Below are 19,901 nucleotides of genomic sequence, written 5' to 3'. Positions count from 1 at the left end.
AGAGCTTCAACTCCCTGTTCCTGGGAGTCCTCACTGCTTCAATCCATACTTCCGATAGCTACCAGGGTAACCATTTCCCACTGGGCAGGGGGCAAGGGGGCAGTTCCATCTCCCCATTCTGCTTTTTCTGGCCAGCTGCTGATGACTACTTCATCAACTGAGTTGGTTTAGGCCAAATTGAGAAGTCATCAAAATTTGATCCCACTCCAAACATCTTAAAATCATAGAATGGGAGAGCTCAGTGAGGGAGGTTGAAAACAGTCTACCCTCTTTACTCTTTGGTCCTCCCTTAGACATTTTCATCCCACCACCAACAGTCAGTGTCTTTGATGCCCTGACTATCCCAAAAGCTCCCAATTGCAGCATCTCACCTAGACCTTTCCTCTTTCTTTCCCTGCTCTCTTACAAACTTGTCTGTCTTCTATCCCACACCTTTGGAACCCTGCTTTCCTTTCATTGATCCCCTAGTTAAACTGGGATACTGATTACTGTTAATGAGTTTATGAGGGGTTGGGGATGGGAAAGGAGGGAGTATAAGCAAGATCCTATCAGGAGGGGTAGGGGTGGTATTTGAAGGATTCTGCCAGGCTCCTTGCTTTCCACAGATCCCCTCTGCTAGTGTGCCATGGTCCCTGAAATTCTCACCATTGTTGTCAGGATGATGGCGTTTTTTTCCAGAAGGCCTCGGTTAAACAGATGCTCTATTTAAGTAATCTAGTAACACAAATGTTTGATACTACTCACAATTAAGCCAGTGGCTCAGGTAGAATTCTAAATCCCCAAACATTTCAAAAAGGTGGACATCCTTTATGTTGACTGATAAATGTTGGCCAATAAATTTTAGCCCCCAACAGCCCTGTATATAGCTACTTAAAATTCCACTATACAGTATTAGGCGGTTTTTCTGTTTTTAGAGTTATTTTAGCAATTTCCCTATTAACAATTTTAATGTAATTAGGGATTTAGCAGAAGTGTTATATGTAAGTAGAATATTTAGATGTCACTTTATCCACCACTGTTTAATAATTAGTGATTGGATTCCCCACTGTAAACTGACCCATACCAGGAAGAAAGTCTGAACACTTTGAAAGAGTCCTCATAAATACACACACACACACACACACACACACACAAAAGTGCTCGCATGTGCACACTTGTTGTTCGTCATTGTTTATCCTTTGCTTTGGAAGAGATGAAGGACAGAAATTTACAAGATGACTAAACAAAATCAAGAGTGAAAATTATGGCCACATAAGAGATGTTTTCTGGGCAAACCCCAAACTAGTCCTTTGGGGGACTGAAACCTGACTTTCCCCCCTCACAGAATCTTTTTGGATATTTAAGTCATTAGATGAAAGCAAGAACTGTTTTTGCCTTACTTTGTATCTCCAGGGTTAACATGGCACCTGGTTCACAGTAGAAACTTAATAAATGTTTGTTGACTTGACTCGGAGTATTCCAAAATCAAACAGCGTGGTACAACAAATAAAGCACACACTTTGATCTATCCATACCTGGTTTCGGTTGATGCTTCAGACACTTATTAGCTGTGTAATTCTGGATCAATCACAGCCTCATTATGCCTCAATTTCTTCATCATAGCAATGGAAACTGTGTTAAATATGAAGGCTGGAAACCTAACTTTTAATACTAGCTTTGCCATTTCCTACCTGTATGATCATTTCTAGTCCTCAATTTCTTTGGATGGCAAGTTCAACAATAGGGAGCCATTGGAGTTGGGCAGGGATAATAACACAGCCAGACCTTTCAATTGATCAAGAACACTTGGGAAGCTGAGTGGACAATTGACTTAAATGGGGAGAGATTTGAGGCAAGAAGACCAACAGAGGCTGTTGCAGTTGTCTGAACATGAAGTGATCAGTACCCACAGTAGGGTGGCAGCTACCTGAGTGAAGAGAAGGGGACATTTACAAGAAATGTGAGTGCAAAAATGGCAAGACTTGGCAACAGACTGGCTATGTGGGGTGAGTGCACGTGAGGAGTTGAGGATGATGGCAGAGATTTTGAGCCTGGGGGATGGAGGTACCCTTAACAGCAACAGGAAAGTTGAGGGGAGGGTCTGGGGGGAAAATATTAAGTTCTGTTTTGGACATGTTGAGTTTAAGATATCTGTGTGGCATTCCACTTCAAAATGTCCAAAAGGCAGTTGGTGATGAGACTGAAGTTAGGGATCTGAGAATCTTTTGCAAAGAGATGACAACTGAACCCAAGGGAGCAGATGAGATCACCAAATGTGACAGTATAAAAAAAAAAAAAAGAAGAAAAAGGAGGCGGTTATGTGGCACAGTGAATAGAGCACCTTCCCTCGAGTCAGGAGGACCTGAGTTCAAATCTGGCCTCCGACACTTATTAGCCATGTGACCTTGGGCAAGTCACTTAATCCCAATTACCCTTCCAAGAAAAAAAAAAAAGAGAGAAAGGGCCCAGAATAGACTTGGAGGAGATCCACATTTAGTTGGAGGAAAATCCAACAAAGGACACTGAGAAGTAAGACAGGTAAAACCCTATTTACCTTTTAAAACCCTCTAACTTATCCTTCCTACTTTTCCAATCTTCTTATACTTTGCTCCCTTCCACGTGCTCTGCAGTGACACTGACCTTGTTGCTGTTACACACACACACACACACACACACACCCACCACCCCCACCATCTCTTGACTCCCTTGTACCTAAAATGTTCTCCCTCTGCATTTTTACCTCCTAGCTTCCCGTCTAAGACTCACATCAAAGCCCACCTTCTGCGATTCCTTCAAGATTACCTCTAATTTATACTGTATAATCTTATGTGCACATAGTTGTTTGCATGTGGCTTCCTCCATTTGAATGTGACCTGGAGGGCAGGGCAGGGACCAGTGTTTTTGCATCTCTTTGTTTCCCCAAAGCTTAGCACAATGCCTTGGAATACAGTGAATGCTTACCAAACGCTGGTTAACTCAGTTATTGGACTTCTCAAAGCTAGGTGGCACAGTGGCTGGAGCACTGGGCCTGGAATCAGGCCGACCTTGAGTTTAAATCCAGTTTCAGATATTTACTAGTTGTGACCCTTGGGCAAGTCACTTAACCCATTTGACTCAGCTTTCTTGTCTGTGAAATAAACTGGAGAAGAAAATAGTAAAGCACCTCTAGTATCTTTGCCAGGAAAATCCCCAATGGGTGGTTTTTCAGGCATGTCCAACTTTTTGCGACCCTCCATGAGTTCACCAAGAGTTAGGAGTGAACAATAAATTCCCTTCCAACTCTTAGATTTATGACACTGTGATCTAAAGATGAGAAGAGTGCCTACCTCACAGTGTTGTTGAGAGCATCAAGTGTAATGATGTAAAGTGCCATATAAATGCCAGCTGTTATTAACTGAAAATCCTCCTCCTTCTCTAACTGGCCCTGCTATACAAAGCATGGAGTCTAGGATGTGATCAGAAAATCTGATCTTTGGGACTATCATGCTAATCCTTCAGGAGCTGCCACCATGTGAATTTTTGTCCTGCCTTAATAGCCGTTGTGTCGTGAACAGCTTAGCTTCCTACAGGTGTGAATAACAAGAGTGGAGATGAACACAGTATTCCACACAATTAAGCTTTTTTTTTTTAAATGCCAAGTTCTTTTATCCTTCTGAATTGAAAAAAAAATACATTTCAATATAACACAACTAGGTTTTTAAATAGAATTTGAGAGTTGAAAGGGACCTGAGCGGCCATCTGATCCACCAATACACAAAAGGAATCTTACTATAAAGTGGTGGTCCAGCCTCTCCTGGAAGACCTCCAAGGAGGGGAAACCATTACCTCTGGAGGTCATCCTTTCCATTTCCAGGCAGTTCTCTGCCTTTTAGAGTCAAACAGAACAAATCTGGGGAGACAGCTATTCTGTCCCATGAGTTTTCTTCCTTCAACGGATCCTTCTAAGACGTGGCTCAGGCCCCTTGTACAGGCCTCACAACTGAACCGTCTAGATCAGGTCTAATGAAGGCAAATTACAGTGGGCTATGACATTGCTGCCCTATAGCTGGAAGCTGAGCTCCCATATCCTTAATGAAGCTCAAGAATCACATTGTTTTTGTTGATTCAAGCTTGGAATTCACTCAAACTTCCAGCGTCTCTCAGAATATCTATCCCATCTTATACTTGTGAGGTTGCTTTTTTTAATCCAAATGCAAGATTATGCCTATTGAATTTCATTTTACTACTTTTTAGATCCCATAATTGAATGTTAGCTCTTCCTCCTAGCTTTATCATCTGCAAATTTTATGGGCATAGCATCTATACCTTTATCCAACTCATTAAAAAAATGTCCCTGGGGCACTCCACTGGGGACCTCCTGCTGTGAGATACAGTGGTGTCTTATCAAAGTGGTACAGTGGATACAGCAACAGGCCTGGAAACAGGAAAACCCGAGTTTAAACCAGGCCTTAGACATTTATTAGCTATGTGACCCTCAGCAAGTCATTTAATCTGTTTGCCTCAGTTTCCTCAACTGTAAAATGGGAGTAATAGTACCTGCTTTCCAGGGTGGTATTTGTAAAGCACTTAGCACAGTGCTTGGCACATAGTAGGTGCTTTTACCCTTCCCTTTCACACTGCTGTTACTTAGAATATAATTGTAAGGAGCCAAAAATATAATTATGTGACATGACATACATTATCATTATATTAAACAAAGTATTACTATATGATGTAGGATATATAAAATATATTTAATATATTTCTACAGTGCTAAAGCACTTTTCTTATAACTTGGGATTTTTGTCACATAAGGAATAGAAGCATTGTCCTACATTTATTTAAGACAGGAAAACTGGGTCTTGAAAGCAAAATGACTAGTCTATGGGCCCAGTCAGAACAAGGAATCAGAGACAGGATTTAAATTCACGCCTCCTGACTCCAAGTCAAACACAGAATTTTGCAGCCAGTGACGCACAAGAAGGGAAGGAGGACAGAAATTATTTAATTAGTTGCAGGCTTTCTAGTCATTGGGCTACCAGTTTCTATTTATATTAAAACCTGATAGAGGGGGCGGAGCCAAGATGGCGGAGTAGAAGCATGACCTTCCCACGGCTCCGGCTTCCACCCTCCCCAATCCATGTAAAAAGGGGACTCTAAACAAACTTTGGAGCTGCAGAACCCACAAAATGACACAGAGAAGCTAACCTCCCGCTGAGGACAGCCCAGCAGGCCAGCAGGAATCCAGCACAGCGCTCCGAGAGCCCCCCAGGGCGGGCCTGACCAGCCGCCGGCCAGAGGGACTCCAGATCAGCAGCAGCTGTGGCCATTTCCAGATTTATCAACACATAGACACAAAGGACAAAGTGAGAGGTCAGTACAGTCTGGACTTTGGGACCAGTAAGTGGGAGTTCGTGGCTTTTACCCTGTAATGGAAATGGAAATTTTTAAGATCTTCCCTGCCCCTAGGCTAAAGTACACCTGGAGCCTGGGGTAGGAGGCTTGTTTTTCAGTAGATACTTTTTGATTGGCCAGTGGGTGCAAAAGGTTGTTACATTCTCTGAGCCAGGAGAAGGCTATATAAGCCCTGATGTGTAGCTTTGTTTTGGGCCTCACTTTGAGAAGTGTTCTGTGATTTGATATGGATTCTGGGAAGCTGTTGTCCAGAGACCCTCAGCTTTGAAAAACCCAGATGTTGATTTGGTATGGATGTAATGGTTGGACAGTTTGGAAAGCTGTCTACTTGATCTGTTTCTGTCTTGATAATTCTTCCTGTATACTTTGAAGTTCAGGATGCTGACCTTTTCCCCCTGAACGAGGTAAACAATATATGTTTGTTTAAAGTAAGCTTGTTAACCCATTTTGAGTTGCTTTCCTTTATCAAAGCAGATCCAAGAACCTGTGGTGGCAGCAAACCCTGAGGACACTTGGGGTGCTTGCTGCTACATACCCCCCAGGGTGAAAAGCCGCTGAGACAGCCAGCCAGCTTCACGTGGCAGCTTCAGCTCTTGGCCTGCAGAGTGTAGGGGGACCAAGCACCAGTCTGAGGGGTAATTGCTCTTGCTTTAACCTGCTTGGATCTGGATTGCGGTCTAGGGTGGAGGTTCTGGGGTGTGTGTCCAGCTTGCCAGAGGGTGTGGAGACCTCAGAGACCCATCTAATACCTCTGGCAGCTGAGAAAACCCCAGCGTTTGTGACGAAAGCTCCCCTGTCTGGTGGCAGAGTCCTACTGTGGCAAAAAGCCCAAAAGTAAGGTAATTGAGTGGCAAAATGAGCAGGCAAAGGAAACAAAGCAGACAGAAGATTCCAACATTACACTCCTATTTTAGGGACCAAAAGGAGCAAAGCATGGAACAGGAAGAAAACAGTGAAGTCAGAACTCCTGCACCAAAAGCTTCAAAGGAAAATACGAGCTGGTTACAGGCCATAGAGGACCTTAAGAAGCAGATAAGAGAAGTGGAGGAAAAATTGAGAAGACCTGATAGAAATCTGCTGACTACCAAAAGCAGCCAAAAAGGACAATTCATTAGCCCTTGCTCAGCTGCCTCCCTGCACAAAGGGACAGCTTACCCCAATAACTCTCTGCCATAACAAAGGACTCAGGGTTCCAAAATCCTGAGTATGAAAGAAAAGGCAATAAACTACCAATGGCCTTCAGAAAGTAGCTTTTCTTCTCCCTCCAAGTGACCGACCTGTCAAGGAACAGGGTGGTTTCCCCCAATAAGGTGGGAGGCATAAAAATAGGAATCTTTATTCCCTATGTTATCAGGGGAAAAAATTTTCCTTGGATAAAAGGAAAGAATCAAGGATCAAGGAAAGAAAAATAAGAGGATTTTATCTGCACAAATTTTCAAATGATAAAACTGAGGCACGCAATGCTTATTTTCACTGGAAGCAGCCAATGACTTCACAGGAGGGAATAAGCCATAAGGGTTCTGAAAATCTGAATATTCCTGGTTTAGATATACGGTACCAGCCTAGGAAGTAAATTTTGTTGTGTTTTTCAAACATTTGTAACCCTATTTGGGGTTTTCTTGACAAAGATACTTGCCATTTCCTTATCTAACTCATTTTATAGATGAGGAAACTGAGGCAAACAGGGTTAAATAACTTACCCAGGATCACACAGCTAGTTGTAAGTGTTTGAGGCTGGATTTGAACTCGAGAAGACCCGTCTTCCTGACTCTAAGTCCAGAGCTCTATGCCACCTAGCTGCCCAAGTGAATTTATACTCCATATTAATTTATCTTTAATGACAGGTCATTTGATCTCTAGACAATGACTCTTTCCCACTTGTCCCAGGTACATTTTAATGCCTGATGTGACAAAATCCCAAGAACATAAAACCCCTTTCAGATAGAAAGATCTCCTGTCCTTTGAAGCATGATTTGTCTTTCAGTTGCTAAGGCCATTTCTTCTGTATCCTCTTAAAATTTTCATAAGTATAGGTTTTCACATAACAATAGCTCCAAATTAATGAGTTCATGAGTTGGCTGAAGTATGATAAACCAAAGAAACTGAGGTCCATTCATCCACCTGGAGAAAGAGATGGGGCTAAGTGCTATACATGTCTGCATCCCAAGAAAAGTAAATGGAGTCTATGAGTAATGAGCACCTTTGAACTATACTATTAACTTTTCCCAAAGCATATCTGTACTTTCATTTAATATTGTGATGTAAATAGGGCATCCCCAATTGGAGGAATGGAGTTTAGACCTATGAGTTCATCAGGGTAGGAAATTGTAATTGTAGACAATCCCTCAACCAGTTCAGGTCGCAGGCTTAGAGAGCTGCCTGAGACGTTAAGTGGTTAAGTGGTCTTTGGTCACACAACTAACATGTATGCTAGAGGCATGGTGTAATGGTAATGGTAATTTGAAGATGTTCCCTGCCCCTTAATAAGCCTAAGGGAATTTGAAGACGATCTTCCCTGCCTCCTAATAGACTGAATGTAATCACATGGAACCTGTGGTGGGAGGAGTTTGCTAAAGGGTGGAGCAGAGCCCACAGGAAGCTGGGAGTCAGAGGAGTTAGAGACTAGAGGGAGGAGAGGATGCAACAGAGGGGGAGAGTTAGGCTTGTGGGAAGGCTAAGGGATGATGTGGCTCTCTGTGCTGTTATGGCCTGTTAACTTATACGTTGCTATGATGTAATTGGCTTACTGGTTAAGGGACTCCGTTTTCTGGAGGCTGAATGTTTTGCTACCGTCTTCTAGATGGAGACTGTTATATTTTGTGATTGAGTATTATGCCACCATATTTTCAGTAGCCATTGGCACTGTGAATATTGTGTTGGCACTACACATTGTTAACCTCTACCTAATTCCCAGTTTCATTTATACATGAGGAAAAAATGAGGCCCAGGGAAATCAAGAGGCCTGTCCAGGGTCACACAAGTGTTAGAGGCAAGGTTAAGAACAAGATGTAGGACTCTGGACTATAATTTCCGTGGTCCAAGAATCTGCATGAGAAAACAATACAGAATTGTCGCACCTCCTGAGGTCCCATGCAATTTTCCAACAGCAGAAAAGATAAGACACGGCAAACAGTTATCACAAGAATGCTGCTTTGTTTTTAATATGGTTTGTGACAAGCAATATCAAAGTCATCCACTCTTTCCAAGTTTATCCTAACCTTTTTTTTAATAGACAACTTTAAAATAATTAAAACAAAACAAACAAAAAAAAGAAACACATTTTGTGCACTGAGGAGACTGATCATCATATCTCTGGAATTAAATATGAAAAGACAAGCCATGTAAATTATTTGACTTCCTAAAAAACAGCTATCTCTGAAGATTTTTAATATCATAAAATATTTCCATAAAACAAGTGATCAAGCAAACACACATGCACCTGGTGTGTCTTTTGACAGAATTTCCTCCCCTCACTGAAAGACGTGGGATTGGAGGAATGGACAAAAAAGATGGAACAGATAAGATAAATTCTTTTTAAAAAAATGTATATTTTTTAAAAAAAGGATGGAATGTTGCATTGTGCTTGCTTATTTTCCTATGTCACAACAAACAAAACACGTGGTGCAAATAGTTCTACTTTCCCCTTATCCATTTCAGTCAGGTGGAGAAAAAATACCTTTATTTTCTTTAATAAAATATGTGGGTTTTTTGGTTTCGGTTTTTTTTTTTAACATTTTTTTCTTTTTTGCAGAAAATAATTTGTAAACTGTTACCACTTTCAGAGGGTGGGAAGATTCAATGTAATGTCTGTCCCATCCCTGAAGATGATGGGAACCTGTGAGCTGACACCAAAACCTCGGGGTTTAGGGGGGAAGGAAGAGGGAAGGAAGATGTGGAGGACAGCCCAACAAAGGAGGCAGAGCTGGGGGGGCTTGCATTGCATACAGAAAGAAAGGTGCATCTGGACAGAAAGAAGAACCTTGGTAGAGTCTGGGGGTTTGAATGGTAATAAAGGTTTGTGTGGTAGGGGGTCTAGAAATAGGTTAAAGGTCACTTTCGCCATAGAGGGCTGTGGAGAAGGACATGTAGTCCAGAGCACCAGGCACGGCATCTGGGCCAGTGTAGGGGGCCATCCGTGCAATGCAGTATTCTGCTTGGTCAGGTGGGAGTTCCCGGCGGAGTTCATCCGAGGTAATATAATTCTGCAAAGAGAACAAAGAAATTTAGACACAGGCAACATCTATAGTGGAGATTAGCAACTGCTGAGGATGGCATGAGGCCTTCACTACCATTATGGCCCTTCCCATTGCTCATGAAAGTTTACCATCGGCACGACAGAAGTATAGGTCCTACACTATCTTATGCAAGTGGTCTAAACAAACCTATTGTACATGGGAACATGAGAAATGCTGTCCTGGGAAAGATCCATGGTTCAAATACAATGTTCTGTACCTGACAGCGTCACCAAGGAGTGATGTGTGGCAAGGCAGGGTTGCACATTATGATCAAGGATAAGGTAAGTGCCACTAGCTGAAGTGGAGAGAGTGCCAGACCTGAAGTCAAGAAAACTCATCTTCCTGAGTTCAAATCTGGCCTCAGACAATTACTAGCTGTGTGACCCTGAAAAAGTCACTTAAACCTCTTTACCTCAGCTCCTCATCTGTAAAATGAGCTCGAGAAGGAAATGGCAAACCACTCTAGTATCTTTGCCAAGAAAACCCTAAATGGGGTCATAAAGAGTCAGAATTGGGGCGGCCAGGTAGCACAGAGAGTAAGAGCACCAGATCCAGTGTTGTAATGACCTGGAGATCAAATCCCGGGCTCAGACACTTAGCACCCACCCAGAAACACCTGGCTGTGTAACCCTGAGCAAGTTACTTAACCCCAATTGCTTAGGGGCGGCCAGGTGGCTCAGCAAGTAAGAGCACCAGCTCCAGTGTCGGGATGACCTGGATCAAATCCGGGCTCAGATACTCAGCACCACACCCAGAAATAACTGGCCGTGTAACACTGAGCAAGTTACTTAACCCCAATTGCTTTAAAAAATAAATAAATAAAGAGTCAGAATGGCTGAAATGACTGAACAAAGAGACTAAAAATCCGAGCCCAAATTCTTCCTAGGTCCTGTCTTCCACAAGATATTATAACCTTTGGTAAATCTATTCTAATCTGTAAAATGAGATGGTTGCTTTTAACTCTCCCTTTGGGGAGAGAGCCTAGCTCTTGCCTCTGACCTTAGTCCAGTCCATATTCCTCTTAATATACTCACTTGGATTCTGTGATCCTGACTCAGCCCATGAAGGCCCTTCTGTGGTCACATGACCAGGCGTTTGTTTCTCTGTTCTACTACTGGTCCCAATCTTCCTCTGACATGTCCTTCCACTGGAAGGCCAGGAATCCAAACAAGACTGGTGGCTGGGTGGATAACTAATGTGTTCTGGGTATCACTGAAGTCCCAACGAGTTTTCTCACAACCATATCATAACAGCACAGGGATACCCATGGGACCACTCAGAAGGAATAGGGTGATTCAGTGCCTTCTGTAAAATGGGCAGAATAATCCTTTCCCTGTGATTCCCTTCATAGAATTAAAAAGATTGGAATCTTTCATTGGAGGAGGAAGAAGGTTGAGAAGGAATAGGATCAAAGTCAGGAAAATCACATAGGGATAGGGAGGGACAAATAGTCTTGAAAGAAACAATGGAAAAAGTTCCTGAAAAACTATCCCTGAGTCATACAGGAACTAGATTGCCAAAGGTAGGTCCCAAGAACTTATTGCAATGCAACGGGCCTGAACAAGATTAGGCTGGTTGATTTTGTGAATGGATATCGGGGAAAGGGGGGTTAGGTACAGGGCACAGTTTTTTGGTCTAGTGCTGGGTCAACTGAGTTAGAGATTGATAAGAGGAAATATGATCAAGGGAGAAGGGTACTTAGGAGTCAGGACCAAATGTAGGTGAGAAGACACAGGGATTACTCCTAGGCAAGCATCTCACTATAATAGGTAGCTCCTATTAGAAAGACAGTTGCATACTGCCAAGATTCATAAGGTTTGGAACAAAGCAGAGACAAAATATACATGTAGGCCAAGAAGAGATTAAAAATAAACAAAGCAAAAGAGGCTCAAAAAGGCAATGAGGAGAAGAATGCCTTAAAAAGCCGAATTTGCCAGATGGAAAAAGAATCTCAAAAGCTCAATGAGGAGAATCATGGCTTCAGAATTAGATTGGAGCAAATGGAAGCTAATGACTTTATGAGAAATCAAGATGCTGTTAAACAGATCCAAACAAATGAAAGAATAGAAGGCAATGTGAAATATCTCATGGGAAAAACCACTACCTGGAAAATAGATCCAGGAGAGAGAATTTAAAAATTATTGGACTACCTGAAAGCCATGATCAAAGTAAGAACCTAGAAATCATCCTCCAGGAAGTTCTCAAAGAAAACTGCCCTGATGTTTTAGAACCAGAGGGCAAAATAGAGCTTGAAAGAATCCACTGATCACCTCCTGAAAAAGATCCCAAAAAGAAAACTCCTAGGAATATTGTAGCCAGGTTCCAGAATTCCCAGATTAAGGAGAGAATATTACAAGCAGCCAAGAAGAAACAATTTGAATATTGTGGAAACACAATCAGGATAACCCAGGATCTGGCAGCTTCTACATTGAGGGATCGAAGGGCTTGCAATTTGATATTCCAGAGGTCAAAGGAGATGGAATTAAAGCCAAGAATCACCTACCCAGCAAAACTGAGTATCATGTTTCAGGGGAAAATATGGTCATTCAGTGTAATAGAGGACTTTCAAGCATTCTTGCTGAAAAAAACCGGAGTTGAATAGAAAATTTGACATTCAGATACAAGAAGCAAGAGAAGCATGAGAAGGTAAACACATGATCAAAGTCGAACTATTAACATTCCTACATGGAAAAACAATAATTGTAACTGATGAAACTTCTCTCAGTAGTTGAGAGGATTAGAAATATATATATATACATATATATATATATATATAATGTGTCTATATATGAGCATATTAATGCATATGTGAATGTGTGTATATATGTTTACAGGTATACATAGATAGAGGGCACAGGACCAATTTAACAGGAAGGGATGATACTTAAAAGATGAAATTAAGAGGTGAGAGAGGAATATAATGAGAGGAGATGGGGGGAGACAGAATGGGGTAAACTATCTCATACAGAAGAGGCAAGGGAAAATGGTTACAATGGAGGGGAAGAATAGGAAGGCAAAAGGGAATGGGTCAACCTTATTCCCATTGAATTTGGCTTGAGGGGGGGAATGAAATACACACTAAATAGGGTATCTCGCCCTCCAGGAGAGTAGGGGGTAAAGGGGATGAGAAGGGGGATGATGGAAGGGAGGGCGGGCTGGGGGGGAGGGAAGTTGGAAGCACTCACTTTTGAAAAGGGACGGGATCAAAGAAAATGGAAAAAGTGGGAGGTGGGATAGGAGGGAGGGAAATATAGTCAGTCTTTTACAATATATCCACTATGTTATTGTTTTGCATTAGCCACACATGTACAACTTATACTGAACTGCTTATCTTTCCAGTAAGGGTGGGTGACAAGGGAGGAAGGGAATGAATCTGGAATTCAAAGTTTTAAAATCAAATACTAAATACATATACTATTATTAATACTATTTTACATATAATTGGGAAATAAGATATACAGGCACTGGGGCATAGAGATCCACTGGAAAAGTCGAAAGGGGTATGGGAGAAAATATGAGAGAGAGCAGATTGGAGGAGGGGATATCCTGTGGGACTGCTATTTTGGGGTGGTGGGTAGGGGAAAAACAGGGAGAAAATTTATAACTCAAAATCTGGCAGAAATAAATGATGTAAATCAGAAGTTAATAAAGCATTTGAAAAAAAAAAAACCTACTTTCCCCCAAAGAAAAAAAGAATCTGGAAATCAAAGTTTTAAAAACAAATGTTAAAAAAAAATTTAAAAATTAAAAAATATATATTCAACTGGGAAATAAGATGTACAGGCATTATTGTATAGAAATCCATCTCGCCCTTCTAGAAAGTTAGGGGGTAAAGAGGGAGCATATAAGAGAGAACAGATTTAGGGAAGAACTATTCTGTAGCCTTTCTTTTTTGGTGGGGAGGGTAGGTGAAAAATTTGTAACTCAAAATCTTGTGGAAATGAATGTTAAAAACTAAAAATTAATAGATAAATTTTAATAAAAATAAAGTTATGTGGCTCTATTTCTAGTATTGCTGATTTCACTTGGCATCACCCCACATAAGTTTCTTCTACATATCACACTTTATATTTGTTATTTTTATAGTATTGCAATATTTTACTATAGTAATGGGCTATACTTTATTCAGTCATTCTTGAATTGCTAGGATTGTTTCTGATTTTTTGCTATTGTAAATGGCATTTTCTTCATATAAATCATAGGATTTTTAGATGCTTTAGAGATGCTTCCATTTCTTGGAGATAATCAAGTCCAAACCCCTCATTTTATAGATGAGGAAACTGAGCCAGTAGAACTTCATTGACTTGCCAATCGTCACCCCAGCTCACTATATCAGAAGTAGGATTTAAACTCAGGTCCTTCCTGTCTCCAGGTCCAGCATGCCATCCCTTATATCAGGCCACCTTTCTATAGGTCATTGTTCCTTTTCTATGATGCCTTTAGGATAAAAGCCTACTCGTGAAATTGCTGGCTCAAGTCACCCTTCTTGAATATTGTCAGATTATTCTTGAAAATGTCTATAATCTACTGAAGTACCAATGCAATTCTAACACTGAACTTTTAACACCAATTTTATTATTTGCCTTTCTAATGAGTGTGAAGAAGGAAAAGGAGAAGAACGAGGAAACCGGCATCAATGAAAGAGTTTCAAAGTACAGTCTCAAGAACAAAAGGAAGTTTAGAAATGTGCAGACAAGAAGGACAGTGTTACTATTATTTAATAAACACTTAAAAAATGCAAGTTGTATGAGAGAATCATCATCTTGTGTGTTACTTTTCTTCTAATATTAGAAAAGTGCTTGCTGATATTTCTTAATTTCATAATAAGAAATGTCTTAAAAAGAAAAAAAAAAGAAATTATATGTCCTTTTCACTGGGCAGTGGGGGACGATGGGGCATAGATATGCAACATTCACTAGCCTTGTGACCTTGGGCATGTCATTTAACCCCAATTGCCCTGCCCTCCCCCCTTCCAAAAAGGAAAAAAAAAAAGATATGCAACATTCTGCACCCATAGTCTCCCGTCACCCAGTGAAAAGGAGAAATATTTTTCTTTTATTTATAAATCTGCCTGGTTATAATGGATATTTTTTTCAATGCATGTGTGTATTCGATTGCATATTTTTCTTTCGCTTTGCACTAATGATATTGATCTGTAGTTTTCTCAGATTTACCCCAAGCTCATATTTGCCTTATGAAAGGAGTTGGGTAATTCGTGGTAAATCAGTCCGTTGATTAACATTAAGCATCTACTATGTTATCAGGCACTGTGCTCAGTGCTGGGAATACAGAGAAAGGCAAAAACCAGAACCTGCTCTCCAGAAGTTCACCATTGTAAGAGGCAGGGGAGAGATGGGAAGAAAATTTGGAACTCAAAGTCTTGTGGACATGAACGTTGAAAACTAAAAATAAATAAATGCTAAAAAATAAGTTCACATTCTATTGGAAGAAACAACATGTAAATCATGATATATTTTATACAAACAAGATAAAAGTTGGAAATAACCAAAAAGACTTAAAGGAGATTGGGAAAGGTTTCCTGTAAAAGATGGGATTTTAACTGGGACTTGAGGGAAGCCAGGGAAAGCAGGAGGTAAAGATGAGGAGGGGTGGTATTACATGTATGAGGGACAGCAAGTGAAAATACAAGGAGTTTATGGGGCGGCTAGGTGGCGCAGTGAGTAAAGCACTGGCCCTGGAGTCGGGAGGACCTGAGTTCAGTTCTAGCCTCAGACACTTAACACAAAAAAACTAGCCGTGTAACCTTGGGCAAGTTACTTAACCCCAATTGCCCTCCAAAAGGCAAAAAAAAAAAAGAGAGAGAGAGAAAATATAAGGAGTTTAGAAACAGGGTATCTTGTCTGAGGAACAGCAAAGAGGCTGATAACACATAAAAATGAGCTCTACATTGCAGAATTCACAATGGGGTAGGGTATGAGGTCTAAGAAGATGGGAAAAGTGAGACTAGGCCCAAGTTATGAAAGACTTTGAATACCGGAGGATTTTATGTGTGATCCTGGAAGTGATAGGGCACCACTGGAGTTTATTGAAGAAAGGTGGTGATAAGGTCAAACTTTCACTTTAGGAAGATTACTTTGACAACTGAATAAAGGATGAAATGGATCAGGGAGAGATTTGTGGCAAGCAGATGACCCACCAGCAGTCTACTGCAATAGTCCACCAGAGTGGTGGCATTGTCAGGGGAAAAGCGTCAAGTAAGAGGCATTATGAAGATAAAATCAACAGGCCACGGCAACAGATTGGATTGTGGGGAGTGGCGGAGAGGTATGGGGTGAAAGACAGTGAAGAGGCTGCAGCCTAAAGGACTGGGAGGATTATGGTACCCTCAACAGTAACGGAGGTTAAGAAGAGAGAAGGGTTTGGGGGGAAGATGAGTTCAGTTTTGAAGATGTCAACAGGACATCTAGTTTAATATGTCCAATAGGCAGTTGGTAATGAGAGACTGGAGGTCAACAGAGAGCTTAGGGCTACATAAATAGAGATGAGAATCATCAGGTTAGAGATGGTAATTAAATCCATGGGAGCTGATGAGATCAAGGAAAATAGCATAGAGAAAGAAGAAAAGAGGGCCCAAGAACACCCATGATTGGAAGGCATGACCTGGCTGAAGGTCCAGCAAAGGATACTAAGAAGGATTGGTCAGACAGGTAGGAGGAGAACCAAGAGTGTGGTGTCCCAAAAACCTAGAGGAGAGGTGATCAAAAGTGTCAGAGGCTTTGGAGAGGTCAAGAGTGATGAGGCCTGAGAAAAGGCCATCGGTTATGGCAATTATATAATTAGTAAATGTGAGCAGTTTTTGTTGAATCGTGAAATAGGAAGCCAGAATGCAAAGAATTATGAAAGGGACTGAAAGGAGACGGCCTTCTTAAGCAGTTTGGCCCCAAAAGGGAGATACGAGATGATAAACTGAGATGGATTAAGTGAGGATTTTTGTGAGAACTGGAAATGGGCACATTTGTAGGCAGTAAGAAAGCAGCTAGAAAAAATCCTTCTGGGGGCAGTTAGGTGGTGCAGTGAATAGTCCACCAGCCCTGGAGTCAGGAGGACCTGAGTTCAAATCCAGTCTCAGGCACTTAACACTTACTAGCAGTATGACCTTGGGCAAGTTACTTAACCCCAATCGCCCTGTCTTCCCCCTCCAAAAAGCAAAAAAGAAAAAAAAAAACCCTTCTGTTCTGAAATATGTAGGAAAAGGAGTTAACTTGTTTAAAAGTTTTGGAAAACTGACAACTGAGCTGTCTTTTTTTCTGGGGAGTGCTGAAATGGTCTAATCTGATCTATCTTTCTGAGATTAGTCTAATTTGGATTGTCCACTATTTTTTTTAATTAAAAAAAATGTATTCCTCTTGACCTAATGCTGAATACAGAAACCTAAATTTCTTTTGCCCTTGTAATGTCTCCTTATGTATAATTTTTCATTTTGCTCTCTTCTTAAAATTAGGCTTGTTAATTGTTTACCAACTTTGTTAGTCTTTTCCAATTATTTTCTTATTCTAAATGGGATTTCATCTTGTTTACTTCTCATCTGCTTTCATTTTACCAAAGGAGAGAGGGACAGAGTGAGTGAGTGAGAGTGTGTGTGTTTGTGTGTATGTATGTATAAGATGGAAATTCAATGTACTAATTTTATCTCTCTTTTTATTGACAGAGGTATTCAGAACTATGGATTTGTCTCTGGAGCACCCTTTACCAGACTCTTATGTCAGAGACCAGTGCCCTGAATAAGGCTACGATTACACAGCAAACTTACCTTGTCCCCAGCCAGGATCTTGAAGGAAGCCATGACTTGGTCAGCTGTGTCTGTGTCAGCTGTCTCACGGGACATGAAATCAATGAAAGCCTGGAATGTCACTACGCCAATGCGGTTGGGGTCTACAATGCTCATGATTCGGGCAAACTCTGCCTCTCCCTGAAGAACAAAAGACGGAACCTGCATTAGTCCCACAGGCTGGGATCTATTTGAAACAATCTAGCTCAATAGGGGCTCAGGCAGTATATAATGATGGGGGGAAGAGGGGATAGTACTACCCCTACTTTGTGGGAATGGAAGATTCCAAAGAGAGTATAGAAATTTCCCCAACAAAACCTAGGTTGACTTTGGGGCCCAGCTCAAAGGAATGTCCTAATTTAATGACCCCTAATCCACCTTGATCTTTTCCCCTGGATAGTTCTTTGGCTTAGCACATTATCCTGTGAGCCAGGGTTAACAACTCATTAAAGAAAAAGCTTTGGGGTGGCTAGGTGGCGCAATGAGTTAAGAGCACTGGCCCCAGAATCGGGAGGACCCGGGATTGGTTCTGGCCTCAGATAGTTGGCACCCACACAAAAAAAACTAGCCATGTAACCTTGAGCAAGTTACTTAACCCCAATTGCTTACCAAAAAAAAAAAAAGCTTCCACGAACAGAAAACCTTATACCTGTGGCTTGCCACTCTGTACTAGATGCTAAGGGGTAAAATGAGGTTAAAATAAGGGAAGGGAAGAAGATGCACTGGCAAAAAGATAACCAAGCTCAAGTCTATTTAGGGTGATGACTGAAACAGATATCAAAGTTTCCTTCCTTGCCTGACTACAGGGCAGCAACAAAAAAGCCTATTGATCAAAAGGTCAGGTCAATATGAAGGTAGAACTATTAATCGCTCCCAGATTGTGTCTGCTAAGCGTTCCCAAGGAAAGGGCAATATTTGTGAGAACAAAGGGCAAAAGCCCTTCTACTGCAGTCAGGCAAAATAAAACATCAAGACTGGCAGTATATAGTGTCAGAGCACCCAGCTAGCTGAGAAGAGATATCCTGATATACCCTCCCTCCCCTATACCCCTCCATTCCTTCTCCAGATCTAGCGCTACTTGTCCCCAAAGAAAGCAAGCTGATAGGAGGAAACCTCTTGTGACCCTCCCCCAATATAGGGACTAAAGATTAACAATGAGAAATATAGCAGATCTGACCAGTCCGCGAAGTAGCAGCTTCTCTTTGTATTTATCCACGCCACCCTTCACACCCCCTCTGATTTTAGTGATCACCTAAGACCCCCAAAACCCTTTCTCCTTTGACCTCACCTCACTGGCTGGGTTCACAGATTCCTCCCCGCATACAGGGCAGGGAGAAGGGCATGTGGCCATGGAAGCCATACCAACCCTCAGGAATGAGAAGGGGGCATCTGCTTTACGTTACCATATTGTAACCCATGGAGATAAGGCAGGCGCGGAAATCGTCTGTGTCCATCATGCCTGTTTTCTTCTGCACGAAGGCAATAACATTTAGACAAAGGGAAGGCAGGAAAGATGGGAAGAGGAAAGGACCCACACCAGTTTGCCAAGAGGTAAGACATGGACAACAGAGAGATAGGGTTTATTGGATGGTGGGGCAGACAAAGGAGGGTGAAAAAAATGAAAGAGGAAAGAAGAGAAATACAAATTAAGGGTGGAACATCATTACAAAGAACAGGAGAGAGGCGATGGCCAGCAAGGACAGTGCAGAGATAATGGGAAAGAAAAGAAAGTAAGATTCCCATGAAAAGAATTCAGGGAAGGGAGTCCAAAATACAGATGGATGCAAGAAGAATCCCCCTCAGAGGGAGAGGTATCCACAGTCAGAAAAGTCAACAGAAAGGAAAGGCACATGTCCAGAGGAACACAGGAAAGTGGGGGAAAGGGAGAGAGAGATCCAGACAGAGAGAGAAAAGAAAAAGGAGAAACACATGTTATTGATCACCCCAGATGCCACCCCTGACCATGTTCCATGCAGGTGTTGAGTACCTGGGGGTCGTTGCCAATATCGTAACCCAAGCTGATGAGGCAGGCTTTGAATTCCTCAGGACCGAGTGTGCCGGAGTGATCCTGGGGGCGGCCGTGGTGTGCCAGGCAGCAGGACATGCAGTGGGTGCCAGAGGAGAGGAATGGGGGGAGGGACAAAATGCACAGGGATGGTGAATGAGGAGGCGGATGGTGTGTGTGCCATGCAGGGAGGGAGGGAAAGCAAGCAAGTGGGTGGTGGGAAGTGAGGAGAAGAGGTGGAGAGGGAGATGTGTACATGATCATGCAGATGAAAAGGGGTGAGGAGGGTGAGGGGAGAAGGAAGAAAGGGGAAATAAAAGTGCATAAGGTTAGATACCAAAATGAGGTTTCAGTATGTGCTCACACACAACCTTGCTCCAGACAACAGGATCAAAACAGGAACCCCCCCAAATCAACCCTTGCCTCCTCCCCTCTCCTTCCTTCCCACCTCTTCACACACACACACACACACACACACACACACACACACACACACACA

At 41.9% G+C, this 19,901-nt stretch overlaps 1 protein-coding gene across 3 annotated transcripts in view; it reads right to left on the bottom strand.

The window, feature by feature from the left end:
* Positions 1-8,506: 8,506 nt before the first annotated feature.
* The window catches only part of ACTN1 (actinin alpha 1), a 140,903-nt gene continuing 129,508 nt past the window's right edge, over positions 8,507-19,901 (bottom strand). The window contains exons 19-22 of one of the 3 annotated variants that reach the window (XM_069092009.1): positions 19,385-19,465; positions 18,801-18,866; positions 17,380-17,538; positions 8,507-9,575 (exon numbers count right to left, since the gene is read on the bottom strand). In XM_069092009.1, the coding sequence (XP_068948110.1) occupies positions 9,417-9,575; positions 17,380-17,538; positions 18,801-18,866; positions 19,385-19,465 (465 nt within the window). In that variant the 3' untranslated portion in view covers positions 8,507-9,416. The remainder of the gene's footprint in view (positions 9,576-17,379; positions 17,539-18,800; positions 18,867-19,384; positions 19,466-19,901) is intronic. The other 2 variants (XM_069092008.1, XM_069092007.1) reach the window with 2 other exon arrangements.

This window comes from Petaurus breviceps, unplaced genomic scaffold (genome assembly GCF_028583685.1).
Source record: "Petaurus breviceps papuanus isolate PSGF00001 unplaced genomic scaffold, PetGlider_PUasm1.0 189, whole genome shotgun sequence".
In the NCBI taxonomy this organism is placed as follows: Eukaryota; Metazoa; Chordata; class Mammalia; order Diprotodontia; family Petauridae; genus Petaurus; species Petaurus breviceps.
This window is presented reverse-complemented; position numbering and strand designations above follow the sequence as displayed.